The following is a 20,198-nucleotide window of genomic DNA, read 5'->3' as shown; positions in this document are numbered from 1 at the left end:
GTGGGGAGGAGTTTGCAGCTGAGGGGGGGAGAGGGGGGTGGGGCACGCAGGGCACCACACAACTACACCACGTCACTACATCAGAAAATATTAGCTTCAGACTCAGTGAATGTGCTTGAAATGCTTCATTTCACAAAAGGCGGAATAACTCAGCTTCTAATTTGAAACGTGTCTTTTTGCTCAAAACAACCTATCTTCTCCGGCTCATAACTAAAGAACGGAAAATGGTATCAATAAACTTTTTTTTGCAGATGATAGAAGAGAGTCTCATCGTTCTTTGTGCGTGGTCGGTGTTTACATAGTAATATCACACAATATTCTGTGGGCCTCGAGAAATCACTGAAAACGCTCTGAAACTCTGGCAGTGGGAGCGTCCGTTCTCCAAAAGTGGCTGGCACTCAATGAGTTAATACAAGTTTTAAAGTAAGCAAGAGTCTATGCTTTAACCGTCCATTCTGTAGGTTCATAGAGACAAGACGCTGCTGCTGTGTAACTTATTAACGTTAGCCTGGACGCTCACAGTCATACATGGCTGCATCACAACTCATGGCTGCATCTGACTCGAGACAACTTTTCAGACGCCCGTGGAGACAATCTTTCTCAAAAGAAACTAACATTAGCGTCACATCTGGAGACTTTTTCTGACATGGGATTAACCATACCAGCAAGCAGCAGTAAGTAGGCACTGACTGAATGCTTGTAAGTCCTCCCTCCCGCTAGCATTGATGCTAAGTTAGCATCGACTTTTCGCTGTGGAAAAAAAAGCACATTTGCAGAGATGGCCCGCAGTGACAACAGAATGCACATGCAGGCTTAGCTAAGGGTCTTACCTACATGTGTATGAGGAGGGCATAATTTGTGTTCATAAGATGTATAGCGTTAACTAACGTTAGTTGCTGGTCTAACCAGAACAGTGGAGCCACACTGCAGCCCAGAGGGAGCGCTTGTAATTTACACCGGCGCACGCTGAAACTGCAGAGTTTTCCTTTCAATTCTTCCTCCATAAAAACAAAAGGTGTTACCGGTGGGCACGTTATGTAACCGGTGTATGTCTCGCCACCGGGTAACATCGGGTAACACCTACTACTGCTGCAAGCCTACAGCTGCCCACCCCCCCCCCCCCACACACACACACACACAGACACCCTCCACCCACCCCACACACAGACACCCCAACACCCCCCCTACATCGATATCGGTATTGATATCCATACGGATATCAAACCTTACAAACACAACCCAACACCACAAGGGGCCAGAGTCCCAACAAACTAGTTTTGAAGGCCGCTGATAATCTAGTGTTTAACACACACACACACACACACACACACACACACACACACACACACACACACACACACACACACACACACACACACACCTTACCATTGTTACCACAGTCATTGACAGATGTGCCCTTGTCTGATGCTGCTGTCCAGTTGGCCAGGCGGTCGTTGCCCAGGTTGAGGAGGGACATGGGTTTGAGGTCCAGCTTGCCATCAGGGTGTGGCTTGGAGGACATGGGCATGCCGTACAGGAAGCTCGACAGAACAGAGTTGCTGGAAGAGGCGGGGCTGGACGACGTGACCGCCTGGGCGGGAGGCTTACTCAGACAGTGGCTGCTCACTGTCATGTTTGCTGGAGAGGAGTTGGAGTGGTTGACGTCCGCGCTACACTTGGCCTCTCGTAACAAATCTTCTGTTGGCCTGCACACAGACAAATCCATCAAATGATAAATAAATAAAAAGTCTGAAATGGTTTAACTTTACTCTGACTGTAGCGTGGTGATGTATGAGCCCTGTTCAACCATTTGGGCAATGAATGGCTATTCTACGACAGCTCATGCTATTCAAAACTGTAATTACTGCAATGCTTCTAAAATCCCACTGTGCTTCTGGAAGTAATATCACGTATACTGCATCCAGATAGAGGGAGGGAGAGAGAGAGAGAGAGAGAGAGAGAGAGAGAGCAATGGCCCTCCATTTCCTGTTATAAAAGTGTACGGTGAATGAGGCTTTCAGTTCAGACTGACTGACACTGCCACCCTGCGCCACTTGACTTCTGCTTGTTTTTGCCTTGAATTGCCTCTGCTCTCCTGCTTGTTTTCCTTAGCTTGCAGTGTCTGCCTAACTTCCTCTTGTGTCTGTTGCTCATTTTCCTGCAGTGTCCCTGTCTACTCTCTTTTCCTCTAATATTCCCCTCCCTTAAAGCTTTTCCTTGTCTGTTTCCTTTTCTTGTTTCCCGAATATCAACAAATAATCGGTGATATATTAAATCATACACTTTGGAGGTAATATTTAATAGAAATAACCATGAGAAATACTTCACAAAGCTGCCCACTATTTGACAAATACTACTGAATAGGTCAAGTTCACTTTAGTAGTCAAATAGATAATTGCACCTACAATCCAAATTCTTTGTAAATACTTTATTACCAGCCACAAGAGGATGTAGATGTTATGGTTATCACCTTGTGAGTCTGTGTGTGTGTGTGTGTGTGTGTGTGTGTGTGTGTGTGTGTGTGTGTGTGTGTGTGTGTGTGTGCGCGCGTGTGTGTGTGTGTGTGTGTGTGTGTGTGTGTGTGTGTGTTAGTGATGCACGGGTCACCCAGAATCCGCCGGGTCCCGCGGGCTGGGCCGCCCCGCAGGCGGGCTGGGTTGGCAAATTATGAAAATATCGCGGGTGCGGGCGGGGCAGGCTCAGAACGTGACAAAGCAACATTATTAAATAATTTAGAGCAGTGAAACACGCAGAGTAATTAACCTTAAAGACGTTAACTCTCTCTCACACGTAGGTACACACAATCAGACAGACTCCTGCTGCACTCTCTATAGCCTACATGGAGTAAAGAAACGCTTCAATGAGGTAGCCTATGTGGTCTCAAAACAAACATTTTGGGAGGATTATTTGCTGTAATTATTATTTGAAGTGTCCATATAATGCCACCGCAGATTTTCTGTTGTGGACTCGACTGTGATCTATTTGTCAACTTTACTGCAACGTGAGTAGGCTGTGAACAATTGAGTGCGCATGAGGTAATTAAAAGAAATCAGACAGCGAGTCTGGCCGTATCTGCAAGCCGTGTGCGCACCTGCTGCACTACGTTTAGTAGCCTACTACTGCAACATGGCCAATTGAGAGCGCATGAGGTAATTAAAATAAATCAGACAGCGAGTCTGGCCGTATCTGCAAGCCGTGTGCGCACCTGCTGCACTACTACGTTTAGTAGCCTACTACTGCAACATGGCCAATTGAGAGCGCATGAGGTAATTAAAAGAAATGGGGAAGAATAAGAACCGTTTCTGTAGCCTGCCTAGTGCCTACCTCTACCTGCTACCTCCATTTGAAACACTGCGGTCACGCCATCCGCACTTTGGGTAAGCGTAGTCGGTCGCGCTATCTGAAGACCATGGATTAATTGAAGAAAGACCGACATGAAAGCAGCAGCGCAACTCATCCAGAGCAGTATAGTAGGCCTAGGCTACACAACTGTTGTCGCGCACGGCAGCATATGAGTGTCTGTGTGTGTGTGAGAGAGAGAGAGGGGGAGAGAGACAGAGTTATTAGCTACTTTGCACACCTTGGAAGCTCCACTGTGGTCCTCCTGAGTCCGGAGACATATTACATTAACACGTTCACTGCCGTTGAAGAGTCAACTCGTCAAGCAGAAACCAACGGTTGACTGCCAATGACGAGTCAACTCGTCAAAAAAAAAAAAAAAACAATTTTGACGGTGGGACGTGGATCAAACCCTTTTACATCTCCTATAAAAATATGGGAGCCACCGAACGTGTACAACCCATTCCACCGACCCACTAAGTGGCGACAGTGCTCTCCAGACTAGAGAAAGCGAGCCAAAACTGCAGGGAAAAGCGTGAGGAAACCATTCTCATACTGTAGAATGGTTTGGCGAAAACGCTTTCGCGCTGGCACACAACGGTGGCGCACAACGGTGGCGCACAACGGTGGCGCACAACGGTGGGGCGTTCCAAAAATAGACTGGGTGGAACACACTTTGAAACACGCAGCATAAAGCCCAGAATCGCAAAAGCTTCATCAAAGCTCTCAACCGAAACCCCAAGAAACGAGCGAGCCCCATCCAGGCTCGCCCGACGAGGGGCCGCCAGGCAGCAGACAGGCAGCAGAAACTCGCTTGTGACACACCCGCTGCAGAGCCAAGGAGGGAAGAGGAGAACGCCCACGGAGGGAGGAGTTTGAAGGAGAGGGGGGTGCGGGTGCTGTTATGGAGGAAAATACTGTTCAGAACAAATTGTTTAGATGTCTGATGTCTTTGATGCCAAAAATAAATGGTTAAAGTGACTGTTCTATCGAATTTCACAAAAAGGCATTTTTCTCACCTTCATTTTCAGACGCTGAAACCATGCTGTATTCAACTGCTAATGCCTACATAACTACTAACTCTACAAACTAACTCTTTTAGACAGAGAAAGCACACATTCTATTAGTTCTTTTGACATATTTTGTGTTCACAAAATCCTAACAGAAAAGAATCCTCGGCTCTTGAAAGATGAGCCAGAATCCTCAAAAAAAAACCTTGGCAGAAGCTACCTACAGTAAAAAAAAACTGTTGGCAGTGAATGTGTTAAATTGGCCGTTGCGGGCTGCTGGGTTGGGCTGGGTTGGGAATTTTCAGATATTTCAACGGCTGGGCGGGGCGGGCTGGCTTCAATGACGGGTTGGGTTGGGGCAGGCCTTAAAAAACCCTGACCCGCGCATCACTAGTGTGTGTGTGTGTGTGTGTGTGTGTGTGTGTGTGTGTGTGTGTGTGTGTGTGTGTGTGTGTGTGTGTGTGTGTGTGATTTATGTCTGTGGACAGATTTTGTCAATAGCGTCACAACCATGTAATATACAGTCACATAAGTTTAAAGGTGTGTAGTTGAGATTACAATCAAGGCCGAGTTTGAAGATGGATGTGGTCCGAGCAGGGGGGGCAGAATAGGGCCCGCTTACTTTACACCCCTGGGCTGGCGCACATTCATTTTAAGTTGCGGGCGTCACGGCTGCTGGTGGTGGGGCTGATCTCCAATGACGACAAGACGGCATACAGAAAAGAGGTGAGTGGCCTGGAACAGTGGTGCCAGGCCAGTCACCTCTCCCTGAACGTCTCTAAGACCAAGGAGATCATCGTGGACCACAGGAAGGGAGGCGGCACCACCGCCCCAGTCACCATCTATGAATGTGTTAAATTGGCCGTTGCGGGCTGCTGGGTTGGGCTGGGTTGGGAATTTTCAGATATTTCAACGGCTGGGCGGGGCGGGCTGGCTTCAATGACGGGTTGGGTTGGGGCAGGCCTTAAAAAACCCTGACCCGCGCATCACTAGTGTGTGTGTGTGTGTGTGTGTGTGTGTGTGTGTGTGTGTGTGTGTGTGTGTGTGTGTGTGTGTGTGTGTGTGTGTGTGTGATTTATGTCTGTGGACAGATTTTGTCAATAGCGTCACAACCATGTAATATACAGTCACATAAGTTTAAAGGTGTGTAGTTGAGATTACAATCAAGGCCGAGTTTGAAGATGGATGTGGTCCGAGCAGGGGGGGCAGAATAGGGCCCGCTTACTTTACACCCCTGGGCTGGCGCACATTCATTTTAAGTTGCGGGCGTCACGGCTGCTGGTGGTGGGGCTGATCTCCAATGACGACAAGACGGCATACAGAAAAGAGGTGAGTGGCCTGGAACAGTGGTGCCAGGCCAGTCACCTCTCCCTGAACGTCTCTAAGACCAAGGAGATCATCGTGGACCACAGGAAGGGAGGCGGCACCACCGCCCCAGTCACCATCTACGGGACAGTGGTGGAGAGGGTGGACCACTTCAAACACATGGGAGTTATAATGGTAAATTTTGCCCTCACAGAGTCACCATCCACCAGGACCTGACATGGGCCCACCTCCACCTTCATCAAAAAAGCCCAACAGTGTCTGTACAACCTCAGACTGCTAAAGAAGTGTGGAGTAGGGATGGGCATTTGAGTAAATTTCCATAATCGAAATTCCGCAAAATTAACGATCAATTATCGATTATCGCTACTAATATAATAATGTTGTGTTTTATGCAAAATGCCTATGGCAGAAAATACTAAAGACAACGTGTTTTCCTCAACTGAAATCTTTATTCCTGTTCCTGTCTTTATTCCTGTTCCTGTTCAAGTTTAATGTTTTAACTGTTAAACAAAAAAGATTTGTGTGCTTATGAAGGCAGCTGAGCCAAACCTCTTCAGTTGTGAGAGAGACAGCTGTGGCACTTTTCAATGCACCTGGTGATGCTAGGCTACTTGCTGAGGGAATGTAATATACTGGCTCACATTGATCAGGGTTTGAAAACCGTTGCCGTCCTCAACAATACATATCTGTATCTGGGCAGCATATCAACAATACATATCTGTATCTGGGCAGCATATCAACAATACATATCTGTATCTGGGCAGCATATCCGTCTCGACAAGGCTGCAGATCGCCTGGGTGATCCTGTCTGCTCGCTTTAATCCATTGCTCGCTCTTTCTAGTTATTTTCTCCCCATCCCGAACGTAACAGCAGCACGCATGGTTTCACTGCGACTCTGCATCGATGTAGGTAACCTTAATTGTTACTTTAAAAAGGACCCGCAGCAGTTAAACTGTATCACTGATGGATATAATCCACAGTTCACATGCGTGTGTGTTTGTGTCTGTCTGTCTGGGTGCACTCTTGCATATGGGGGAGGTGTGTGTGTGCGTGCAATGCATGCGTGCATGTGTGTGTGGAAAAAAAACTATAAAAATTCCACATGATCGAAGTGATTCAATTATCGACTTTCGATTATTGATGCACGTCCCTAGTATGGAGTAAGGCCACAAATCCACAGAGACTTCTACAGAGGCACCATAGAAAGCCGGCTGACAGGCAGCTTCACCACCAGTAGCCTGTACTACGAAGCTAGTTTAATGCCTTATCCGAGTAAGTTTGAGTTTAAACCTGGTTTAGCCGTACTACAAAGCAAGTTAACTTTCAATCACCATGGCAACTGACGCTGCAAAGCTAACCTGGTCGCGACCAGGTTAGCTTCAGAGGATAAGATCAAAATCCATGACAGACTCATATAATCGGCTCTCTGGAGTCACTCACCATTCATATAAGATCGCCATATGAAAAATAGATTGCAGTCAACTGAGAATAGAACAAGCAAAACATTCGTGGCTCTGTAGGCTACATAATTAAATTAAGCCTACTTACCACTTTATGTCTTAACAGCTCAACGATGCGTGGAGAAATCACTATTAATCACCGCGGCGCATATCATGAACGGACCCTCAAATGGAGTGAGGGTGATATTCTCCTACATGCCAGAAAAGCCTATACATATAATATACTGTAGATATGGGATAAATATGGGATAGCCCCAATACTAAATATGCAGGCTATTCTTGCATCTTTCAGCTGGAACTGTGTCCTGTAGGCTGTATGCCAATATATGAGCAAAAATAGGCTAGTTTTTATCAATGATAACTATGCCCGCATCGTCTCAATTCAGTTCAGCAGTTTTCTCTTTTATAGTAGGCTATTAGGCTTTATACTAGGCTATTTTATATATGAATTATTCGATCAGTGCAACCACACACATGAGTGATAGAGATCATTATTCATTGAGCATGCGTTTCTAAATCTATGGTCTAAATAGGCTTACAGATTGTGGAAATGTATAGACTGAGATTACACATTTACATTTGTTGCTGCTGTATCAATGCAGCTGTATCAGACAGAAATCGCTGATCAAAGTAAATCAAATGACTGATGTGAATACAAGCTGCTGCTTTAGACAGCCCTTCAGCAGACTATCCAACGCGGATTTTCATTCTGACAATAAATCGCGGATACATTAAATATCCGCTAAAACTCTGATCATGCACTGCGCTTTCATTGAACGAGGAAATGGGTGTGGAAATGGGTGTGGGCGTGGATCAACTCAGCTGTTCATAATGTGATTGGCTAGCGCACCTCTTTCGCGTGGACGCGCGCCTGTGCACGAGCGAAAAACGTGCGCGTGCACAGGCAGATCCCAGCTTCAGTTATCGACTAGAAAACCAGCGTCGTAGTATCCTTAAACTAGATAGCTTTGATCCTGTTCAGTCAAACCAGATCAAAGTGACAGATCGCGGGTCTGTTAAGACAGCTTCGTAGTACAGGGTACTGGTTCAGCAGCTACACCGTCAAGGACCGCAAGGCGGTGGAGAGAGTGGTGCGCTCGGCCGAGCACATCACTAGTGCAGACTGCCCAACCTGCAGGGAACGTCCAATCAGAGGTGCCACCAAAAGCATGCACCAACAGACTGAAGAATAGCTTCTTTCTCAGGCCACAAGACTCCTCAACAAATAAATAACACACAACACACACTCCCACACCCACACCACACTCCCAGTGCAATTAGTTCTGTTGTATTGTATTGCCATTTGCACATTACTGCTACACAACTTGCCTGACTGCACCTTCTACCGACAAACTGTGCTTTTTTTTAATTATTCTATCTTATTCTCTATTACTGTATCTTATTTGTATTCTATTGTGTTTTACACTGTTTACGTCCTTTACATGCATTTTATTGTTTACCTGTCTACTTGATTATGTACCTCCTTACTTGACTAAGTACCTACTGTTTCTTTTTACTTGCACTATGTCCTGTATTGGAGCCCCCTAGCATAAGAATTTCACACGTGCATACTTGTACAATGGAGAGACAATAAGTATCTTGAATCCTGGAGTGATCCCATCACAAGATGGTCTCTAGTTGCAATCTGCCACTATTACACAGAATTCCCATGATGGACCTACACATGTCAATTCATTATTTACCCTCATTATCTCCATGTACTGTTGCAGCTGACACGCTAAAGAATTCCATTTAGCTAAGCTGACAGACATCTTTGTCTTCGTTACCTTGTCAGTTGACCCATGGCTCATGCTAAATGAGCTTGTAGCCGAGCGCTTGCACCGTGTGCAGCTTTTTGACGTGCTCAATATTGGAGGCGCTGTAGCTGAATGAGAAACGAGCCGCATCCTACCTGTCTGAATGACTGTTGTGCCTAGAATGTGCCATGTGCCTGTGTTTACATTAGTTAAACCACAAATTAAATTGTGTGACTTGAATAAAGTCATATTTGTATTCACTTTTTTCTTTCTTTCTTTTTGCAAATACGTCGCAAAAGCCCCCCATTTAGTTGTAGGAGAGGACATGTGACAGCAGATATTAATGGAAGCATGGAGCACACGTGGAGCAGAGCGCCTTCAAACAACTCTGGTGTTCCAAAATGGACGGGGCTCAAATTGAAATAACCCTCAGTCTCTCGTGACTTAAGAGAAGAAGCAGATGGATGTTTGCTGGTTTCTTGGCGGCTAATAGAAGCTGATCCAATTAAGCCTTAATGAGCCGTTCACATCGCTCGGTTTCAAAAAGCCATTGTGCTCAGTCTGGCAGCACATTCTGATGAGCCTGACCAGCTGTAGTTAAATTTATAGACACAACAAACCTTAAATGCGTTCGTAAGTCACAAGACGATGAGACCAAAACTGTTCCCACAAACTAACATAATATCATAAGAGGATCTGTAGTAGCCTGTTGACAGGCTCAGAGTCTGCACTGAACACAGCAGGGGATAACAATATCCACTTGTTCATATAACCTTCTCACAGAACCAACAGGTACAGGAGGGGTATAGCATATAATCTTCTCACAGAACCAACAGGTACAGGAGAGGTATAGCTTATAACCTTCTCACAGAACCAACAGGTACAGGAGGGGTATAGCATATAACCTTCTCACAGAACCAACAGGTACAGGAGGGGTATAGCATATAACCTTCTCACAGAACCAACAGGTACAGGAGGGGTATAGCATATAACCTTCTCACAGAACCAACAGGTACAGGAGGGGTATAGCATATAACCTTCTCACAGAACCAACAGGTACAGGAGGGGTATAGCATATAACCTTCTCACAGAACCAACAGGTACAGGAGGGGTATAGCATATAACCTTCTCACAGAACCAACAGGTACAGGAGGGGTATAGCATATAACCTTCTCACAGAACCAACAGGTACAGGAGGGGTATAGCATATAACCTTCTCACAGAACCAACAGGTACAGGAGGGGTATAGCATATAACCTTCTCACAGAACCAACAGGTACAGGAGGGGTATAGCATATAACCTTCTCACAGAACCAACAGGTACAGGAGGGGTATAGCATATAACCTTCTCACAGAACCAACAGGTACAGGAGGGGTATAGCATATAACCTTCTCACAGAACCAACAGGTACAGGAGGGGTATAGCATATAACCTTCTCACAGAACCAACAGGTACAGGAGGGGTATAGCATATAACCTTCTCACAGAACCAACAGGTACAGGAGGGGTATAGCATATAACCTTCTCACAGAACCAACAGGTACAGGAGGGGTATAGCATATAACCTTCTCACAGAACCAACAGGTACAGGAGAGGTATAGCTTATAACCTTCTCACAGAACCAACAGGTACAGGAGGGGTATAGCATATAACCTTCTCACAGAACCAACAGGTACAGGAGGGGTATAGCATATAACCTTCTCACAGAACCAACAGGTACAGGAGGGGTATAGCATATAACCTTCTCACAGAACCAACAGGTACAGGAGGGGTATAGCATATAACCTTCTCACAGAACCAACAGGTACAGGAGGGATATAGCATATGACCTTCTCCCAGAACCAACAGGTACAGGAGGGGTATAGCATATAACCTTCTCACAGAACCAACAGGTACAGGAGGGATATAGCATATAACCTTCTCACAGAACCAACAGGTACAGGAGGGGTATAGCATATAACCTTCTCACAGAACCAACAGGTACAGGAGGGGTATAGCATATAACCTTCTCACAGAACCAACAGGTACAGGAGGGGTATAGCATATAACCTTCTCACAGAACCAACAGGTACAGGAGGGATATAGCATATGACCTTCTCACAGAACCAACAGGTACAGGAGGGGTATAGCATATAACCTTCTCACAGAACCAACAGGTACAGGAGGGATATAGCATATAACCTTCTCACAGAACCAACAGGTACAGGAGGGGTATAGCATATAACCTTCTCACAGAACCAACAGGTACAGGAGGGGTATAGCATATAACCTTCTCACAGAACCAACAGGTACAGGAGGGATATAGCATATAACCTTCTCACAGAACCAACAGGTACAGGAGGGGTATAGCATATAACCTTCTCACAGAACCAACAGGTACAGGAGGGGTATAGCATATAACCTTCTCACAGAACCAACAGGTACAGGAGGGATATAGCATATAACCTTCTCACAGAACCAACAGGTACAGGAGGGGTATAGCATATAACCTTCTCACAGAACCAACAGGTACAGGAGGGGTATAGCATATAACCTTCTCACAGAACCAACAGGTACAGGAGGGGTATAGCGAGGGGATTGTCCCCTGCTCTGCTCTGCTGCGGGAATCGCAGTGACGGACTTTTGATTACGTTTTTCATTGTAGACTACATCAGAGATATTTTTCAGAAAGCAATTCTTCACTCCATGAAAAAACCTTCAACACATTATTCTGGCGATAGGGTTAGAAAACGTGGGCGAAAATCTTGCGATGTACCAAAAGGTTTAGCACAGGTAACATTAATAGTTTGTAAAAGTGCCATTTAACAATATAACGGGACGCGCATCAGAAGCCATCCCAACGTCATCAACATGCCCACCTGCTCGCTCTGGACAAATGATATCCTGTAGTATTCAAACATGAGCCGCTCTGAGCAGCTTCACACATAAACCCCATCTGAGTAATGTGTGGATATCTTGATGTCTGAAAAGAGCTTTAGTGAGGTATAGCTTTAGTGAGGTATAGCTTTAGTGAGGTATAGCTTTAGTGAGGTATAGCTTTAGTGAGGTATAGCTTTCTGGCTGCACGGTGCCCTTCAGGCCAATCATGGTGCTTAAACATGGCAAACTCCACACTGCCGGGGTTTACTGTCGGGAGGAGCGGAACTGACAGTTTGTGTTGTGAAAAGGAGAAAGTACACATCCTTCCCTAATTTCACCCCAATATGAGTAACTTACAAAGGAATTCAACTCATTTGTTTATATGAAGTAGCAGCACTGAATCACTGCTGAATCCATCACCGCCAGTGGTGGATACACAGCTGACTTTGACGGGCTAGCTTGGTCCGAGAGCAGTAACTGTTATAAACAAGCAGCTAGAAATCCGCTAGATCATGACCACCCCACCTGAATAAATGAACTTTTCATGGGAAATATAATATCCACGCTCGGTGACTACCTTGAAGGCTGCGTCGACAACTGTGCCCACTAGGGTAGTGAACTTTTCGTGGACCAACCAACACACCAACCGACAGAGTGACCTATAGAGATGCTGGTCGCAGCTAAAAAGATATAAACTGACATGAGCACTAGGGCTGGGTTCAAAAAATCCATTCTCCGATTTTTAATCGATTTTTATTTTAATCCTCGATTATCGATTCATATGTCCAGAGATCGATTTTTTTTTTTTTTTTTTTTTAATAAACAGGCTAAAATATTATGCTGTGTGTGGTAGTTGAAACATAGTTTCAAGTTGACGTTTATTTATGTTTGTAGTTGAAACAAAAACATAAATACTGTAGGCTACATGAATGGAAATGTTTGATCATTAATATCTACTTTTAGAAATGATATAGGCTGAAATCAAATCACTGTGCATAATTGTGAAAGTGTCTTTATTGACAGATGAAAAGGCTGTTATTTACCCTTTGTCACCACCTGGTGAGTAAATATATGTGTAACTAAAACCATTAAAATTGACAACAGGTCTGCAACTTTGTTTCCCCATGTATCTACTTGGCGCAAAAAAGGTTGGGAACCCCCTGTGTTACATAACTGGACAGTCATGTAATTCAGGGTACAGCTCAAAAAACACGTTTTGGTATCACTAACCAAATCGATATTGAAATTAATCGAATCGGAATCGAATCGAAATTAATCGATTCGCAACCTTGTGAATCGGAATCAAATCGATTCTTGAAATTTGAACCAATACCCAGCTCTAATGAGCACTCCACAAATGACATGCAGGAAATTCATGATGCTTTTTTAAATAGCGCACACTTTGTTGCTTTTTTCCATTTCACTGCTTACTTGCGTCAGCTGTGGTGCTTCCTCGGGTGTGTTTGTGTTTTAAAAGACTCACCTTTTCACTGTGAACTGGATGCGGTGGCTCTGCTCCAGGATCTTCATTAGTGTCTTGGTGTCGTAGTCGGAGGGCTTCTTCAGGGCGACTCCCTCGGGCAAACCGTGGGCTACCACACAGCTGGGGTCCTTCTGGATCCACTCATAAGGCACAGGGACCAGGCTGCTCTTTCCCACAGCCTCACCTGCATATTGCACAGGAGTTATTAAGTACTTGGCTATACACATCATGTGAATGGCTGTAAATACATAATAATAATTATTCCACAAAATGAATGCTTGCTACACAATTCTAAGCTCTTTTTAGTAGCAGGACTTAGTCAAATATTAATTAATATCGGTTTTAGCACAGGTAGATTTGTCATCATTTGTGATAATAGTGAGTGGAGTAATGAGTGATGTGAGGATAATCATTTTGATAAAGGTACGTTTTTATGGGTTAACGAGGACTTCCTGGGAAAACACACTTTGTTTGGTGACCCCTTACTGTAAAGTACAGTGAAGACTTCCTCCACCATTTTCCTCAGGACGAAGATGTTTGATTGGGCTTCTGACGGAGCTCTCGGTTTCCCGTGCTCACCCTCCTTACTCAACTTGCTGAGCTCGACTTCCTGGACTTTGGTATGTGCATTCGCTGTGGTCAAACTTTGCAGACAGGGCGCCCCTGAAGCCAAAAGACAAAAGTCATATCCTGCCAATTCCAATAGCATTAATGATAAGGGACAATGCATTGTCAACAGAAAACTGAATAAGAGACTGCTTCACATTAAGTACGGTAATGAATATGCCACCTATTGAGAAATGTTGCCCCTTGAATTTGTTATGCCTAAAATGTGCCACTGCTGTACTGAATGGATAAATGTTAAGCATTTTCTAGAACAGGTTATTAAGTAGAAGTTAGTTATGATTTGAGATGGTCCTCCTAATCTCTTTAACTATGACAAATAACAAATTAAACTCTGGTGTAAGAGAAACTCTGGTGTAAGAGGATTTTATTTCCATTTTTTGGGTGAACTTATCCTTTTATTCCACTACAGGAGAGACTTGATGTTCTCTGAACTTAGGTGGGGAGAACGGTATTGGCATTGGCATATCGGATATCGGCAAAAAATCCAATATTGTGCAAAGTGCAAAATGTGTTTGAAGTCGCAACTTAGCACTTTGTTGATTTGATCATTAAGTGGAAATAATATGATAGTGAGCAAATCTGCAAGCTGCTGCAACTATTGAAGGTATGAGCTAAACGGGCGTTTGTGTGATCTTCACACAAATACAAAGTACTAGAGGGACAGCCTGACACATGAGCATAGCATTAAATCTGAGAAGTGTCTATCTAAACTAAGGAATCACTACTATAGCCTGTAGCTCTAATTACAGCCAACAATGCCATTTCAGGGATTAATAATAGAACACAACAGCTTCACCAAGTGCACAGGAGACAGAACTTACGGCAGAACTTGTAGAAGTCTGTTTGGATTTCCCTCCTCGAGTTAAGGAACACCCGTCCCTTTTCTGTGCCCACAGCAATCACACTGTCCTCGTGCACGGTGACACACGCCACCTCAGCGTTCAGCTTAGACATGGCCATGCACTGCAAACAGAAGATACGCTCATCATTTACTCAACAGTCGCTTACCGCAAAGTCTGCGAGCAACAGATGTGTGAAACAAAGGGATCTTATTGCATCGATTGCATTCTGAGTCTGTTGGTATGGGAAATGATACGTAAAGCTAGTCGCTAATTTTCTAAGAAGTCTTGAAGTTACCACAACATAAGCTGCTTAACAGGGTTCCCACACCTATTTAAACATAAAATGCAAGGACTTTAATGACTTTTCAGACACAATTCCCTCAGATTCAAGGAGCCAACACGGCATAGTTTGAAAAACGGATCAAGGTTAATTACCGTTACAACACTGAGAATTTTTATAATGAGAACTAGCAGCTTTACGGAAGCTCACAGACAACCATTAAAAAGAGAGGGAGGCTTGAATGTGTGAACACCTCTCGAGTGTGCTGTGTCAAATGTAACTTGCTGTGATGCTCCAGCAGCATGGCTCGTCACAGCAGCTTCGTCCATGGCGTGAACTTTGACTTGCTGCAGGCTCTGCATCGGGCCATATGGATGTCCCGCAGATCTTTAACAAGCCAGTCTTTTTAAATGTCTTTGGTGAGCTTCAGCTATGAGTCCTGGAATTTACATTTTCCAGACAAAGCTGATGCCGGTTCCCTTCACTTTAGCTTTTTCACTTGCCACTGTTCAACCTGCTGCATCATTCATCTTCAATCACTCATGCACGCAGGTGACCGTCACACTTTCTCTGTTTAACCTGCATCATTAGACTTCAATCCCTCATGCACGCAGGTAGGGCTGGGTTAAAAAAATCGATTCTCCGATTTAGAATCGATTTTTATTTTAATCCTTTGATATCGATTAATATGTCCAAAGATTTTTTTTTTTTTTTTATATATATATATATTTTTATAAACATAGGTTATAATATTATAGGCGTTATATAATATAGTGTGTGGTAGTTGAAACATAGTTTCAAGTTGACATTTATTTATGTTTGTAGTTGAAACAAAAACATAAATACTGTAGGCTACATAAATGGAAATGTTTGATCATTAATATCTACTTTTAGAAATTATATAGGCTGAAATCAAATCACTGTGCATAATTGTGAAAGTGTCTTTATTGACAGATGAAAAGGCTGTTATTTATGTGTAACTAAAACCATTAAAATTGACAACCGGTCCACAACTTTTTTCCCCCATGTACAGTATCTACCGGTCCTTGGCGCAAAAAAGGTTGGGAACCCCTGTGTTACATAACTGGACAGTCATGTAATTCAGGTTACAGCTCAAAAAACATGTTTTAGTATCACTAACCAAATCAATATTGAAATTAATCGAATCGGATCGAATCGGAACCTTGTGAATTCGGAATCGAATCGATTCTTGAAATTTGAACCAATACCCAGCCCTACACGCAGGTGACCGTCACACTTTCTCTGTTTAACCTGCATCATTCATCTTCAATCCCTCATGCACGCACGTGACGTCACACTTTTTCTAGAAGCAGATGGCATGTGAAACAAGATGCACAGACAGCAGGAGACACATGCAGACAGCCGAACATAGCCCATTTACTAATGTTAACCAAAATAAGTAACGAAAGAACTTCAATTTCTATTCTTGCACAAAATATATAAATTCAAGCACTTTCAATGACCCATGTCTATTTTCAAAATCTTTCAAGGCACCCCCCCTCTTAAATTCACAAACTTTGAAGTATTTCAAGGACCCGTGGGAACCCTGGCTTAAGCAACAGCCCTTTTCTCTACACAGTTGGTGTGTCCTTGCAAGTTGGAGAAGGCTGGAGTGGGACATACCACAGAGTCGAGGGCGGACACCAGGCTGGTGAGGATCTCCTGTCTGGCTGACACCAGCGGCACCTGGCAGTTTGTCCTGACGCCTTCACATGGCAGCTTCCTCATCTGAGCCATGCCTCTGCTGGGACCAAAACAACACCATTTAGTCTGCCCGCCAGCCACAGTGTGACAAAGACAACCCCTATGTGTTTGTGCACGGCACATTTAGCAGAGACTACAGGCTGTTTGGTTTGTTTGAGCAAATGATAAACCTGTATTCAGAATTCAGCATCAATGATATTATTGACGGCTAGAAGGAATGGGGCTTTTCTCACCTAAGAGGCTTTGAAAGTGTTGGTAATAGCCTTATTTGATATGCTAATACCCCATTACCCCAATCCCTGTGAAATCAGCTACTTATCATATGCCTTTGTTGGACAATTAAGGCTAAAATGCACTAAGATTATGTTATACAAGTCCCATTATCCTTCATTCACTCTCGCTGAAAGATGCAAAGACATGTAGAGGTGCTCTCAGGAAATGGCAAAAGAAAAAAGAAGAGGAAGAAAAAAAACGGAGGGACAATGACCTCATTTCCTTCCACAGCCATGGCGGGCACATACCATGGACCATACCATGGACCAACCGCATTGTGGATTAAAAAAATACTTCCTACCAAATTCAAATGGCGTTAACTAGAAATAAAGATGTAGCAAACAGATAAGAGTTGTAAAAAAATGAATTGCTAGCCTAAATCCAGGCACTGCGTTCTCATGGCAACTGAAAACCGTCTCCTTGGAAACTAATCTCGGGGCATTTGAACAATGCAGCTCTGGCCTTTAATCTCACCAGACACTGGGAGCCATTATACTAGCCTCCGGCAAGCCCAAACCGCTGCCTCAATAGCGAGAGGAGAGAGAGGTGGAGAGAGGTAGACAGCGAGTGAGTGAGAGAGAGAGGGAGGGAGGGAGATGGCCTGTCTAAATGTGCCTCCCCTAAGGCCACGGTAAACATTAGCCCCCTCCTAAATGATGATGGCCTCAAAATAGATGGCCTCTTTCCCTCACATCTTTTCCAAGCTAGAGGAAGTAGCAAAGAGGAGCAGGGTTGGGACAAATGAAGGCCCAATGCAATGCTGTGTCATTTGTATTCCTGTGATACTGGAGAGTCCAGCCTGGATTTGGGAACATGAGAAAGTCTCTAACAAAGGTAGACAAAAAAGGAGACCCGGGATTCATATGATGCCAGATCATTAAGACACAAATCCTGAAGCCACTCTAGTATTGATAGTCAATGACACGCCAATATACACAGTAGTATTCACTGTGATTTTTGGTGTTTATGGGATTATTACTTTTTTCTGTTTGTAGCTTTTAGCACTATGATGTCATGATTCCTTTTCACAACCAGTGTTGGGCAGTAACCTCAGTAATGCATTGTGTGTGTAAGGGTTTACTATTTCCAAAACAGTCATATTACAGTTACTAATCCAAGTAATTTAAAGTTACTGCATTACTTTGTCCAGCACTGGCACAAGGCTAAACCGAAGTGTGGAGATAGGTCTGGCTATGCGAGACTACTGTGTTGCCAGAATACGATTCATCTCTTGTCCTAGGTAGGCAAATAAATAAAAATGTATGCAGTTTGGCTGATTGTTGACTGCTCCTGTAAGGATAATTATTGTTCCAATAAAGTGGATTCAGTTCTAACAGGAGCTGGCTAAAGAGGATGTACGTCAGTTTTTTTGGTAGGGGGATAGCGAAAGTAATAGTACTGTAATGAGTAGCATAACTAATTAGTTTTGAGTAAAGACATTTTATTACTTTTTAAATTAGTAATAAGTAACTTATAAAAAGTACAAAAAAGGCACGCACATCCAGTGAGGGGTTAAAACCAGGTGCAGGACCGAAGTGCAGATAAGTAATAAAAATAGAGTCCGCACACTGGCAGCTGCTCCCAAATATTTATTTGACCACCAATAAGTAACTTATTACACTTCCATCCTGGGTGTGCCCAACACTGTTCACTTCACAAATAAACATTTTCTGAGCCCACAAAATCAGTCTCAATTTCTTTGTCAAAGTAGGAGTTAGAGGTTTTGTCTCTTGTAGACTTCATGGAGTTTGTCCTTTGGTTTCTGGCTTTGGGACAGAGTTGTTCATAGAGTACTGCACCGCAGGAATGAGTGATAAGACCTGCCTGAGACCCGGATGTTAGCACTTCTGGTTCCTTCATTTCACGTTTTCTGAAAATCGTGTTTTTTTTAAATCACATTTTTGCTTAAAAAATCATAAACATTTTCCTAATTTGCGAAGATTATCTTGCTGAACAGAAAGTTCACCATTTCATAAAAATGTTGTTAACCACAGACCTTATTTCAGGAATTTAACCGAAATTCCCATAATAAGGATATGAGCCACTGTGTGTCAGAAAATAAGCTATTTACAGGACGTAAATAAATACATGCATTACACATGCCCCGTATTCCTGGTTTCCAGGTCGCAGCTCAAACATAACGTTTTAGTGCAGCATGCCATCAATATAAAAACATAGCCTGGTAAACCAGCCCGTCACGTGAACTCACATTTCATTTGGTTCTGCGTGACGGTCTGGCCGTCACGCAGAACGCCACTAGCCACACGGAACGCCACTAGCACTGCACTAACAAAACAGTAATGGCCGCCTCCTTGCCTGATCGTCTCGAGGAGTCATGTCAGCGTTTGTCTAGTTTAAACAGCCATAAAGTGCAGTTATTGCAGAAATAGACTCAATAACAACAATTAAACAAGTACAGGAGTATCGCCGCAACCGCAGTTTCTCGGCGGAAAATAGGTTTTTGCCATTCTCCCGAGTGGATTTGGGTTTGATTGGATCTGACGCTGATTGGCTGAAGGAGTTGTCTGTCAGGCAACTACGCCCGCCCATGCTCCCGCCCCTGCTAAACCTCCCCCATGGCGTCGGGGCCAGACCGTCACGCAGAACCAAATGAAATGTGAGCTCACGTGACGGGCTGGTTTACCAGGCTAATAAAAACACACTTTTCAGGGTGAGTTAAACATCATAATTAAAGTTGGAAATAACATTTAACATTATAACATTATTACTAGGGCTGGGCGATATGACGATATATTTCGTCTAAACGATAGAAAATGTATTTCGTTTGATATGAAGCTCTATCGTTTATATCGCCGTGTCGCAAAACACAGGCTTTGCGGCAATAGTTTACGTCACAACGCTTTGTGTTCTTCCACACTGCACATGCGCAGCACGCACGCTGCTAAAGAACAGCAGAAACAAACATGGAGGGAGAAACTGAACCTCCGCCGGCGGCTCCGACACAACAAGATGACAACGAGAACCAGCCAACGCAAGACGAAGAGCTTGTACCTAAAAGGGGTGCTACTTCGATCGCATGGCTGTGGTTTGGATTTAAAAAGACCGACGTGGAGCAGAAAACCGTACTTTGTAGAGTATGCCGCAGCCCGGTCACAACAACGGACTCAAACACCACTAACCTATTTTACCACCTGCGCAAGAATCACGATAAAGAGTACGGAGAGAGCCAACGTCTGAAAGCCGCAAGACTCAGAG

General features: G+C 44.0%; 1 protein-coding gene across 3 annotated transcripts in view; it reads right to left on the bottom strand.

The window, feature by feature from the left end:
* Positions 1–20,198, bottom strand: part of gtf2ird1 (GTF2I repeat domain containing 1) — a 100,875-nt gene that overhangs the window by 45,191 nt on the left and 35,486 nt on the right. For 2 of the 3 annotated variants that reach the window (XM_083635366.1, XM_083635368.1), the window contains exons 2-6: positions 16,629–16,746; positions 14,684–14,825; positions 13,722–13,898; positions 13,236–13,419; positions 1,387–1,706 (exon numbers count right to left, since the gene is read on the bottom strand). In XM_083635366.1, coding sequence (XP_083491492.1) covers positions 1,387–1,706; positions 13,236–13,419; positions 13,722–13,898; positions 14,684–14,825; positions 16,629–16,742 — 937 coding nt within the window. In that variant the 5' untranslated portion in view covers positions 16,743–16,746. Of the gene's footprint in view, positions 1–1,386; positions 1,707–13,235; positions 13,420–13,721; positions 13,899–14,683; positions 14,826–16,628; positions 16,750–20,198 lie in introns of all 3 variants that reach the window. The other variant, XM_083635367.1, reaches the window with a different exon arrangement.

The sequence above is a fragment of the Poromitra crassiceps genome (assembly GCF_964638095.1).
Source record: "Poromitra crassiceps genome assembly, chromosome: 1".
In the NCBI taxonomy this organism is placed as follows: Eukaryota; Metazoa; Chordata; class Actinopteri; order Beryciformes; family Melamphaidae; genus Poromitra; species Poromitra crassiceps.
Note: the sequence above shows the minus strand (reverse complement) of the source record. Positions and strands in the feature narration are given on the sequence as shown.